The sequence below is a fragment of the Daktulosphaira vitifoliae genome, unplaced genomic scaffold, assembly GCF_025091365.1.
Source record: "Daktulosphaira vitifoliae isolate Bord-2020 unplaced genomic scaffold, ASM2509136v1 Scaffold_4, whole genome shotgun sequence".
NCBI lineage: Eukaryota > Metazoa > Arthropoda > Insecta > Hemiptera > Phylloxeridae > Daktulosphaira > Daktulosphaira vitifoliae.
Genome location: NW_026099575.1, coordinates 8,255,540 through 8,269,115, shown reverse-complemented (window position 1 = coordinate 8,269,115; position 13,576 = coordinate 8,255,540). Strand labels below are relative to the sequence as shown.

The following is a 13,576-nucleotide window of genomic DNA, read 5'->3' as shown; positions in this document are numbered from 1 at the left end:
TAACGATAATAGCAGAGGTTTATGAAATCTTAGTCGGTATAGTTGTTTTGTGTAACAAAATTTGATGCCCGCACAGTTGTTCTGTTAATGTTATCACCTATTTTAGAAGTTTTTATTACGTAGAGATACATACTGTATAAAAAGAAATATTTTTATTAATAACATTCAAAACAAATATGAGTGCATTTTGATAAAGACAGCTAAAATCAATCCCTCGTCTTTTCTATAGTTAAAAATTATATTTAATGATTTCGAATTCATTTTAAATGAATTGTAATTTTTACGGAGAATTTATAAAAAAATTTATAGTAGTTGTTACTTTTAAGGCATAAGTATATAAAAGTTGAAGGTCTTGATGCAATATTAAAATAAAAAATTGTTTGTTATTTATAAAAATTTACTGGTCAAGGAATTTTCATCTGAGATTAATATATATTTTTCTAAACCCATTTTTGCCGCGATTTCAAATCTGCAATTAGAGTTTCCCATATAGTCTAAATAATAAAAAAATCCATCTAATTTATATAACAAATATTTATATTGGATTATTAGGTTATGTATGAATAATCAATGAATATATTTGAATTAAAAATAAGTTGGAATAGTTCTACTTTCTATTGGAATTAAGTTTTGATCCACTCATGTATAAAGGGGTAATGGTCCGATTAAAAAAAAAATGTATGTCGAATAAAAGACATATAAATATCATTTCTCATAACAAAATTGTATTAATCCATACATTTTTCAAAAAGTTATAGCATTATAAAGTTAAAAATATAAAATCAAGAATTTTTACACAAAAATAGCATACGGTAGCCATTTTCACCGTAAAATCCGAAATTTTGTTTTTCCATAATAAAGTATATTACATAAGCTTTAATTTTAGGATACATATAAAAGTGTCAGTATTTCCGGAACACTTTCAAAAATTAAGTTGAAAAAGTTAATTTTTAGTGAAAAAATTACCATTTTGAAACTCTTCCTGTGGACTTGTGAAGGGTCAAATGTTAACAAAAATATATAAAATGATAGGTAAATACCTCATATATCTATAAAAAAAAAAGTTATGATAATATTGTTGTTGGAATTAAAAAAACCCAGCACAGTGGGGTCGCGGCATAGTAGGGATGTTGCATAGTATAGATTTAATCTGACAATGATTAAAATCACTATCATAAGAAACGCTTCGATTCAAATCTGTAGATAGTGTTTAATTCTAAAAAATTGATGGACAAAAGCAACATCAACTTCTATTTCCTTAATTTTACCCATATTAGTATTTCTTTTAATTATATATTATATAATTTTTAAAATTAATTGTTTTCAAATTATTATTGATTTTGATTTTTAATATGTTAAAAGTAATCATTTTGAACCTACTTTTTTTTGTCCTTTAAAGTGAAAGTTTTAATAGAACAAAAATGAATTTATTACCATAACTTTTAGCTCAACTTTGCAAGTTTGAAATTTACATTATTAAATAGAAAAAAATGAAATTGTTAAGATTAATATCAGATTAATGATTAAGATTAATGCAATCAGGAAATTTTATAATTACTATTTACAGTACATTAATGAGAAAAGTTCGATTTTTTTTACATTTTTATCGTAATAGATCACTTAAATAAAAATCATAGTAATCATTTCTAATTAACTTTTGGTTTGAATTAGGAATATTTTTTCGATTTTTAAGAGTAATAACTTAAACTAAATACGAAATGTAATCATTTGACATATCGTTGAAAAAAGTATGTCTAGTGAGGGTTGGCAAAATAAATCGTAGCCACGAAAAGAACTACATAGTAAAATAATATTAACATGAATATAAATTTCTTCTCACGAGGGGAGACTATAGTGATAGGATCCTGTATATTTATTGAAGTTATTGAATCTAAATGATATAAATATCAAATGATTTGAAAATTTTAATCTAACTCAAAAAAAAAAATGCAAAATATTAAAAGTCACAGACGGACTTGAACCTCGTACCCTAAGAGTGAAAGATACAGGTGTTACCCATTTGGCAACTGTTCGTTGCTTTTGTCGTATGATAAAATTGGCTATTTAAGCTCACTCAAATTTAAAAATTACTTTTTCGACTTTAAAAAAGTAAAAAAATTTTAATAAGTTTTATTTTGTATGTCTTATGAACTTTATTCTATGTCAATTAAATTATATAATATTTATGAAAGGCAGTGTATTCCCCTAATAAGATATTTAAAAATAAAATAAAATATAAAATCCGGAATTTAAATAAAAAAAATTGCATATTATTGAATACGGTAGCCATTTGCGCATAGAAGATAGGTCGTCGGGACAAATTTTTTGTTTTTATATTATAGTACATAAAATAAGCTTTAATTTGATATATATTTAAAAGACGCAGTATTTCCGGAACATTTTCAAAAGTTAAGTTGAAAAAGTTAGTTTTTGTAAAAAAGGTGCTATTTTAAATCACCCCCTATAAGCAGAATAAGTGTTAGTCTTTCAAAAAAAATGAAAGGAAATTACCTAAGGTTTCAATATATAAAAATATTATTTTGATTTGTTAATATTAGAAAATGTTATGGCAGTTTTAAGTATAAAAAACCCAGTACAGGGGGTCGCGGCACAATGATGACGTGGCATAGTTAGATCAAGTATAATGATATCTGACAGTGATTAAAATCACTATAAAAAAAAACGATACGATGCAAATCTTTAGATAGTGTTTAATTTTAAAAAATTGGTGAATTATTCCAAATGCTACATAATCTGCTAGTTCCTTATTAATATCCTGATTAAGATAAAGTATGTTGAAAAAAAGGGAAAACTAAAAAATTTTTTTTCTCATTAAAAAATTATGTTGATCCATTCAGTTTTCAATAAGTTTTATCATTACAAAGTTGAAAATGTAAAAAATAAAATCGAGAATTTTCACACAATAATAGCATTTGATTTTCACCGTGAAGACAAAATAAAGTCCGAAATTTTTTTTTTTGCATAATAAAGTGTCAGACCTTCCGGAACACTTTAAAAATTTAAGTTGAAAAAGTAAATTTTTTGTGAAAAAGTTGTCATTTTGAATGCCCCCTGTAGGTGGGTAAAAAGTCAGATTTATAAAAAAAATATACCAAATGAAAGGTAAAGACATCATGCATCTATAAATAAAAAAAAAATTATATTGATCCATCCATCTTTCAAAAAGTTATAGCATTATAAAGTTAAAAATATAAAAAAGAGAATTTTTTTACAAAAATCGTGTTATAGCTTCGATGCGAAGCTGAGAAGGTATTAATTTTACAATGATGTGTTTTTTTTTTTTTTTTTTTTTTGTTACCACTTCATCATTTTATTAGATATAAACATTTAAAGTTTCAAATTTTTGAGTTAATATACATGTATAATACACAAGGGATTACAAATATAGGTAGCTAATTGGTTTTTTNACGTCAAAAGATCACAAATCGTATCTAGTCGAAGACATTACCTTCAGAAATTGAAAAAATCTCCCTCGTTCCTCGTAAATGGGTAAAATCTCCAAAAAAATTATAAATTTAAAAATCACTAATTTTCGAAATTTTTTCAACTCTTTTTACTAAAAACAGCCATAACTTTTTCAAAAATGAACATATCAATATAATTTTTTTTTTTTATAGATGATTGATGTCTTTATTTATTATTTGGTATATTTTTATTATAAATTTAACCCTTTACCAACCCACAGGGGGGGATTCAAAATGACAACTTTTTCATAAAAAATTAACTTTTTCAACACAACTTTTGAAAGTGTTTCAGAAATACTGACACTTTTATATATAACTTAAATTAAAGCAAATGTAATATACTTTATTATGTAAAAAAAAAATTCAGACTTTATTTTGTCTTCATGGTGAAAACAGTCATCAAAACTCTAATGAACTTGATCTTAAAGAACCCGATGAACGTTTATTATTACATTTCATGACCTACCATAAAAGGCTAATGAATTTAACTTTAATAAGTCATCAAATTTACACTGCACCAGAAATGATAAATGTTACTGATTGAGAAAAATGGAACTTCAACTTGTGGGGTAATCTATCACTTCTAACAAATCCAACCCAGTTATACAAAGGTACTGCTGCAGTTTTTTATCATGAAATTAATGTCGTTGAGAGAAAGTTAGCTTATATTTTGAATATAAAAAAAATACAAAAAATATTCAATTTTCACATGATAAGAACAGAACCAGTTGATAAAATGATAAATATGATCAAATATTTAATATTCACTGAAAATCGTTTGTCCGGAAAGATTAAATATTTAAAGGATTGCTATTTAGTTAAGAGCCGTTACATGAGTTGTGTTAATTTAGTAGAGGTATATAATTTTAATGATATTGGGAATTCAGAAGATACAACATTTTTAATTCAAAATTAGAATTAATGTTTCCCGAATCAAATTTAATTGATGACCTGTCAAAATGGTAATTTTAATCCAAACTTTAGTTTGTATGATTTGTAATTTAATTAAAGTTGTCGATAAAATAAATATAAATTTTAGTACATAATTTGGTTGTTGCATTCATATCGATTTGGGCTGCCACCTTATTCCTCCTTGACTACGTCACTAGTGTGCATTAATCTTTCATACTTAATACACAATATATTATATAAAAATAATTTTCCAATAAAATCATGTCTCTAATTTTAAAATAGCGTAATTAACTCAATTAGTTCATACGTTGATTGTGAAATTATTAGATTTTCATTTATTTTTAATTATTTTAATAGTGTTTACTACATAGTATCGGTTTTGAAATATTCGTGTAACATTTGTTAACTTTGAATTTAATAATTAAAATAAAATGTAACATTAATGAATAATAAATGACTAGTCTCTGTCTTCCAAAAAAGTGTGGTCCTCTACTAGTCCCACGCACCCATGACTCATTAGGCTCTTTGGGTCATCCTTACGGACCAGTTTCAATATTCCCGTAGGAGTACTCGGCTACGTCGCCACGAAAATTTTTAATCACAAAAAGTATTATTTCAAAATAAGTATACCAAGAATATAATTGACATTCAATGATTATAATGAGTAATATTTAAAATGTGTCGATAGTAAAATGTAATAAGTATACAGTTGGCATTTTTTCCAAGGTCATCGCAATAATATAAATAATAATTCAATTTAAACACTATCTTTTCATCAAAAATATTAATAAATTATATTGTATTATAAAATTATAGGCTATTACGTGTTACTAGAATTTTATAGTTATATCATACTCCAATTAATATATATATATATATAATGAATTAATTATTATTTGAATCTATTTCGTCTCTATTAGACATTAGAGTATAGCAGATATTCAATGATATTAGTATCCGCAAAAATTACAAATGATTAGAAAAACATATCCTGTAACATAATACCTCAATGTTTCAACTACAAAAAAATAAAATACAAATGTGTACTTAAAAATAACGAACTAATTATTGTTTAGCACAACATTTTATTAAAAAAATTATGAGTAAATTGGACATCGTTAAGTAATTTGTCTAGCATTGACTAATTTTTAAACGTTTTATTACATAATAAAATAATAAAATACAATATTACAAATATTTATATAGATATCATATTATTATATATAATTTTATTTTTTATTTATTTCCGTATTTTGGTGTTAATGTTTTTAATATAACATCCACTTATTTTACTGTCGAGAATTAGTATGGGAAGAATACACTTATTAATTTTATTAATAATGAAAATTTACATTATTAAAACATTATATATAATATACGTTGTTAGATATGTACTTTAATATCATCAAAGTTTACTAATTAAAAACTACGATATTTTTGTTATTGTAGTGTCATTTACAAATTGTTTTCGACAATACTTAAATTAAGTATCTTTAGAAAAGAAAATCAGATAGTGACAAAGTTATACAGTATTCGTTGGTTAGAAACATTTTTGGTAAGTTTCCGTTAAACTAAGAGAAGCAAATGCAAAAACTAATAATTTTGTTTTTATTTTTCGATTAATCAAGTAGTTCATAATAAATGGGTTGCGGAGACATAGGCAAAACAATTGTTTTATATGTTTTCAGAGTTTAAGTTTAAGAGATAATGGAAAAGTTGCTTAAATGTTCCTCGTCGTGGTAAGTACAAAATGAAGATGAATTTGTTATATAGGAAAATTTGATTTAATAATGATTTATTAAATATCCCTTAATATACACTTGATAATATTTCATTAAATGAAATCATTATTCATTATTTTTAGAACAATAGTCGATACTTTGCAAAATTTAAACCAATATTCACATATAATATGTCATTCGTATATAAAAATAAATTTGATAAAAACGAAATTACAAAATGGACGTTAACAAAAAAATGAAAACGTCTTGGTGAGAAAAAATTATTATATTACCGCTAGTATTATATTTTAAGTAATAATAAAGATACTCATTCTTTATAATCAATGTCTACCTAGTGATTTAGTTTAGAACAGATTTAGGGGACCTATATTAACCCGTGGCAGCTATTTTCCCAATCTCTCCTACAACTAACACTATAATTATAAATTTTATAATTACATTAAATCAATTACTTTTGGCCTTTAAATTATTTCATACTATGGAATTTCTATTTAAAATTATTTTCACTATAGTCAGTTAAAAAAAAAAAAACATTTTAATTTATTGAATATTCAATTTATACATTGACTCAAGTGGCAAAATATACTTAAAATATTTGATAAGTCAAAAATATTTATCATTTATCATTGTAGTAATCCGATTTTAATTTTTAAATATTTATAAAGTAAAAGTCAAATTAAACAGTTTATGTTAAGTTAGTACTAACACGATATTTTCATTTCAATTGTTATAATATTTCGCTAAGTAAGCCGACTTTAGTTTGTACTTTGACGTCAATAAACATATTGAATATCAATAAAAATAGTACTTAAAAACTAATATCTTTTAAATTCAATTGGTTCGACACCATTAATTAATTTTAACATTGATAAGCGTTTTATACGTAAACTTACAATGCAAATATATTTAATTATAGCCATTTTTTTATATTCCATGAATATTATGATATGTAATATGATCATATTGAATGATGGAGTACTTGATAAACATAAATACAATGAATACGTAAAAGCAAACGCGAATCTAATGGATTTAAAAATAATGTCTCATCAAATATATACTGCACCAGAAACTATGAAAGCTGATCTAGAAACATTGAATTTTAATTTAAACATTAATTACACTGCTCCAACCCCCGCACCTCCATCGGAGCCATATAGATGTACTGCTCCAGTTGCTATGTATCAAATTGATGTTGTTGGTAGAACATTGCACGATATTGTTAAAGAAGCTCGTATAAAAGAACAATATTTTGAAGGTATGGCATGGATCCGAAATGTAATTGAAAGCATTGGAATATCTTTGCTAATTAATTATTGTAAAATTATTAAAATGTTGTTAAATATATTACATGTCAAATTAAAAGGTATAATGAAAGAATACACAAATCAAATAGTGAAATTGAAGGCAAAGTTTGAAGAATATCTCATACGTACTGAGCCAATAGACAAATTTGTAGAAAATGTAAATAAATATTCACAAGTGAAACCGTGCACAAAGTCAAAAACCATATTTCAAAATGACTGTAATGAATTTATTAATCGTTATTCAAATTGCAGTAATTTAGTGCGTCTACAAGAGTGGAATAATTTGGACTTTTCAAATGAAAAATGTGCACTATGCACGACACTTCGTAAGATGTTTTTTTTTAATAGAATAATTCGTCAAAGTATGCCAAAAAAATGTACAATAATACAATAAAATAAAAACTAAATACATTTGTTTGAATTATTTTTACGTAAAATATTTTTAGGATTTTCATTTTGCAGTTATTTAGTGAGTGTACCTGAGTAGGATTCTTTAAATACAACAACAAGTAGTGACGCAAAACTAAAAAGTTTAATATTGATATTTCTAGAATATTTTTATGTATTTCAATTAAAAAGATAATTAAAAAAAAATTTAATAAAATAAAAAATATTTTCAAATATTTTTACGTAAAATAATTTGTTTTAATTATTGTTTAAATAGATTATAATTATTTGTTTATCATGATAAAAATCGGTTAAATCTCTTTACGCCCATTTATTAGTACAATCTAAAAATAAGTATTCTAGATTGCATTATTATTACAGTGCTCATTTTTTTATAAATGAAACATTAATCGACGTGGCGTAAATTTTACGTGCTGGGAAAATTTTATTTGATATTATTATGATTTAATTATATTTCATGACGTCATCTTGAAAAAAGTTTTTTTTTCTTTTATTTATGAAATTTACAATCTGTAAAAAAAAAATTTTACAATAAGTAAATAGTTTAGAAAATATACATTTATAAAATACTTAATATTAGTAGCCTGTGGGGTCGCTCCCATTGGAGTCGCCTGCTATTGAAAATGTATATTTAGTTTTATTACTTAATATTAACAATAATAATAATAATAATATAGTAGTTTGTACAATAATTAGGAGTTTTAATTACGTAATGTTAACAAGATTAAATTATTTTTAAAGATAATAGGTCTCTGCACCATTATCTCTTAAGACGCCTTTTACTGGATTGCCAGGCAAGGCGTTTGCGCTCAGCATTTCAATTAATCTGTTGGGGTTGGATTCAAGTTTCATCCAGAATCTTTTATAATATAATCTAGCCATTTCTTTAATTGTGTTGAGATGGAGGTCTGAATGTAGGGCCATGTTTGTGACGTACCAGGGCGCCCCGGTTATGATTCTTAAGCAGATGTTTTGGAAACTTTGGATTGTTCTCTGGTTAGAACTTTTTGCTGGACCCCAAATTATTATGCCATAAGACCATAGTGGTTGGAGTAATGTTTTGTTCAATATAATTTTATTTGACAAAGAAATATTTGACTTAAAAAAATAAAGTTTTAAAAAATAAATATAAATAAGCTCATTCTGATCTTTAAAGATGCACAATAAATTATTGAAAATAATAAATTCCGAACTATATTGTTTACAAATCTAACTAAATACATAAATAAATCATAAAAACATACATACGTAAACATTTTTTTAAAAATATCACCACACATTCTATGGAAACTAAGGTTTTCACTTGACTAAATAATATGATATGAGTCATATTTTTAAGGTAGCAAAATTCTGCTCCTAATTTTTAGAGTATTTCATTTATCAATTCGAAAGACTATTTTTTGTTTGTTTCTTAATATTTATCATCAAAATTTTATGTATGTACATTAGCGTAAGGTGGTCAAAATTATAAAATAGGCTACACTTAATATTTTGTCCTTCAAAAATTTACTTTTATATAACAACGCATACAATTTTTAATTTTTTGAGGGAGAGTTAAATTTTAATTAGAGGGAGTCTTAGACCCCTATCCCGTACAGTGCATCTACGCATGTATCACTCCAATTGTAAGTGCTAGTATAAATATTTGAAAAGTATTGTTCTAAATATTTTTTTATTCATAGAATCAGTAGCGATTGGAAAATTTGACAGGTAAATCAGAGTTCAATCGTTCTAGTTTGCTACTATTTACTATAACAAGGAGTGATAAAGGCTAACTTTTTAAATTTACGCAAATATTCATAATGATTGGTGAATTTTCGTACTGGTACTTGTAGAATTATTAATTATATAGCCATTTTTCAGATATTTGCAACTGGCCAGTCGCACTACTTTTCAATTTGCGTTTCTATAAGTTACTTATTGTTCATATTATCATATTATGTTTTTAAAACTAGTCAAAAATGTATTTAGTAAATATTTCTAGTCAGTGCGCGCTAATTCGGCACTTTAAATGTCGTTTGTTTTGTTTACTGTTGGCCCTAAGTAGGCAACATTTCCTTTGTACTGCTAGTCACAGTAACCATTTCACCAATATACATTATCTTATTAGTCAATTTTTATTATTCTTTTTAGTTTTCATTAGTCAATTCAAATCAGTCGTCTGTGTGTTTTATAATAACTGAAAGAATTTTATTTATTTCTATAACATTAACGGGCAAATCGACCTTTTTTATAAACAATATTCACGACAACAATTAACGTTACAAAATGAAAATAATATTCATTAAAAATATGAATCCATAATGAATAAAGTGTACGTAAAAAACAAAATGAAATAAAAATTTAGAATTGAAAGTGGGTCAAAGGACTGACACAATATTATTTTTCCAGCGAACACGAGACGTATTAAAAAAATCTCAATACATATAAACAAAATTGGCTAGTCTCAAAGTTCCAGGGAAAAGAGATGCAGCTGTAAAATTAGTGACACGGTCCCGCGCCGCTTGGTGTTGCACGTAGCCCCGCGACCTATGCCACCCTTATCAGCCATCGCCATTCTTATGATAATTTGACGGACTAATACCGCGGTACAAAGTGCAGCAATTGCCGACGACCTGCCGCAAATGATACGTTCAAGTCACCTTGTTGATACCGAACTGCCAGCACTGTTTCGACGTCAACGCATCTCTTGATTATTTGTGCTGTGTAATTCTTTTAATCTCGAACTACTGTGCAACATTATTTGTAATTGTGGTTTTTTTTGTGTGAAAAAACGGGTCCACGTCGATTTTTTAATTAATTGTGTCGACTACCGTTTGTTCATCATCACCAATTCGTCTTAAACATTACTTTTAAATTTAGAAACGTAGTGTAAAGATTGAGTTCTAGTAAAATGGTAATAAATCCAACTTGGAATAGTAGTTCAGGACAATCATCATTAAAATTTATAAGGTTGTAAATGAACATAATGTCTGCTAATTTACACCTGATATGACATGTATCTAGCCCATTGAGTCCGCAACGAATGTAAAAAAATCCCTGGAAATAAGTAGTTTCATCTTGAATGCAAATAATTTAAAAAAATTTATATTCATCATTATTAAATTTTGAAATATGGGTTATGTAGTTAGGAGACCAAATAAGAGAATCAAACTCTGATTGAGAATGAACCAAAGTACAATATTAAGATTTTATTTTTAAATTGTACTATGTTTCTATTTAGAAAACTATGCATTTTTAAAGATTTATTAATAGTAAAAATATTAATCAATGTTTAAAGGGCGAAAATTAAGTATTCTCCATTCAATAAATCAATTTAAATTAGTTTGTAAACATTTACGATCAGCATAGCCTCAAAAACCTGTATAATTCACGTCTTTGAAATGGGTCTATAATTATAAACTGTAGAAATATTACCAGTGTTAGTGCGGGGGCTGCAAATACTGTGCCGCTTACCCTGGCACCTGTAAACGATTTTGGGGAATGAGTGGACTGTATATTTGACTAGGATTGCCTGCTAACACACGACCTTACTTGAAGCCGGAGAGGTTGTCTACAGGAATCCCTTAAATCTAACTCAATTTATAACAAATACACAATTAACAAGAAAAATATATATATACTAAAAATAAAATAAATAAATGGTAGTTCAAATTTGTAGCAATATCTATTCAAATTGCTCAATAATAAAAAATACATTTTTACATCGAACTCATTATAAACATCAGAGGAAAAAGGTGGAGGAAACGAATGTAGTCTGGCCATGTGACTTGGCAGAGCTTTTAGGTGCTGGCTTCGCGCATAGAGCGCAGCACATAACTCGTTTGACCCGTAACAACCGGTTTTATGTAACATAATTACGTAGACCTTTTCCAAAAAGTAGTAAAAAAAACAGTGATCAATGATCTATTAAAATTTAATAAATTTATTTATTTAATAAATATAATAAAGGATTAACTAGAATATACTGACTGGAGAGGTTGGGCCATACAAGTGTACCCAATAGGAGGATCAAGAAGGGCTAAAATGACAATCTTGACGTTTAAAGTATTAATTAATTTGTTTACTTTTTGTGTATGTTTATGTTGAGATACTATAGACCTATGACACATTCAAAAAAGAAATTCTTCATAAATTTGATTTTTGTAATACGGGAAGCAATAATAGTCTGTGAACATAAAGTCTACTTATATACGGCAATAGCTTTAAAAATAAAATCTACTCATGTTAAAATTAAAATAACAAAGCTCTTTATTTTTATTATTTATCATTTTATACTGGGAACACGGAACGTAAAAAATACATTGACGCATAACTATGAAGTTTATTATAACATTAAATTAATTATTGCTTGATTTAAAATTATTTTATTTCATGGCAATGGAATGTAAATTATCTATCACTCTAGTTAAAAAAAAAAAAATACAATTAATTGATTATTGACTCACGTGGTAAAATATGTTTAAAATTTTAAGTCAGAAATAATTCTTATTTATCATTGTAATAATCCGATTCTTATTGTAAAATATCAATATTCTAAAAACCAAATTAAACAGTTCATATTAAGTTACTGTTAACGTGATATTTTTATTTTAATTACTATAACTTTTTTCTCAAAATAAGACAACCTTAGTTTAAAGTTTGTACTTTTGTCTGAATCAAATATTTTGGTTGCAATTAAAGACAAGAATTAAGAATTTTAACATTTTTAAGTGTTTTAATATTTAACTTACAATGCAAAGGTTTTTAATTAATATATTTTTTTTATATTCATTGAATAATATTATAAGTAGGGTAATATAGGGGATTCCCTCCCGCTTCACCCACTCAGCACACCACATGAGGTGTTGGTGAAGAGGCATGGAGGGGGATAAATCCAACGTAAATTAACCTAAGGCAGGTGAGGAACCTCTCCTCTTCCACCAAATCTTATGATAGGGGGTAATGAAACACGACGTTAACTAACACAACTTGTCGCGCGCCTAAATTATGCTCGGCCATATAGTATATACGTAATATCGGTTTATTGACAAAAAAAAAAAATGCGTTTTCCAGGTAAGCTATACGGTTACGGTGAAAAGTATGAATTTTAAACGTCGAATCCGCTGTTTTGATATGCGACATGCATATATTTTGATAAAGTCTGTACGTAAAATGTTAATTTTACCTAATTTGTAAAAAAAAAAATTAGTTCGAAACATTGTGTGCCAGATGGCTGTATTGATGATTATATATTTTTATACTATAGCACTCGAGATTAATACAGCAGATGGCTTAACGCGGCGGCGATGTCGCCGTCAATTACATTAATTGTTAATATACGAGCTATAACTTGACCATTATTCGTATAGTGAATAATAAATCAGTTTTTTCTTTTTTTGTCGACAATGTATAATAATGACGACTGTTCGAGTTTTCTTATAGTAAAACACATTCTTAAATAAACACTACTACTACCGCCGCCGCCGACGACGACGATAATAATTGCTGGAACATATATTCTAATGATTATAATATTATTATTATAATTGTAATACACTTATCGATTAATGATAAATTTATGATTAATTATCATACATATTTTTGTCTGAATTATTACTCGTATCCCTCTCAATGTTATAAATAATTACTGTATTTAACTATAATTATAATAATTAAAACGTATAAATACGATTATACGACTATCCAACTGATTATATATCTATAAAAAAAAAAATTATAT

General features: G+C 26.3%; 2 protein-coding genes across 7 annotated transcripts in view; both read left to right on the top strand.

Moving 5' to 3' along the window:
* The window catches only part of LOC126904481 (uncharacterized), a 125,999-nt gene that overhangs the window by 85,740 nt on the left and 26,683 nt on the right, over positions 1–13,576 (top strand). The window lies entirely within an intron of this gene.
* Positions 6,275–7,962, top strand: LOC126904486 (uncharacterized). Of its 3 annotated transcripts, none has more exons than XM_050683561.1 (2): positions 6,275–6,388; positions 7,056–7,962. In XM_050683561.1, the coding sequence occupies exon 2, from the start codon at positions 7,073–7,075 to the stop codon at positions 7,838–7,840; it is 768 nt and encodes a 255-aa protein (XP_050539518.1). In that variant the 5' UTR covers positions 6,275–6,388; positions 7,056–7,072; the 3' UTR covers positions 7,841–7,962. The 3 variants fall into 3 exon arrangements, with proteins under 3 accessions (XP_050539518.1, XP_050539519.1, XP_050539517.1); XM_050683562.1 differs by lacking the exon at positions 6,275–6,388 and having other exon boundaries at positions 6,853–7,397; positions 7,506–7,962; XM_050683560.1 differs by lacking the exon at positions 6,275–6,388 and having other exon boundaries at positions 6,853–7,772; positions 7,893–7,954.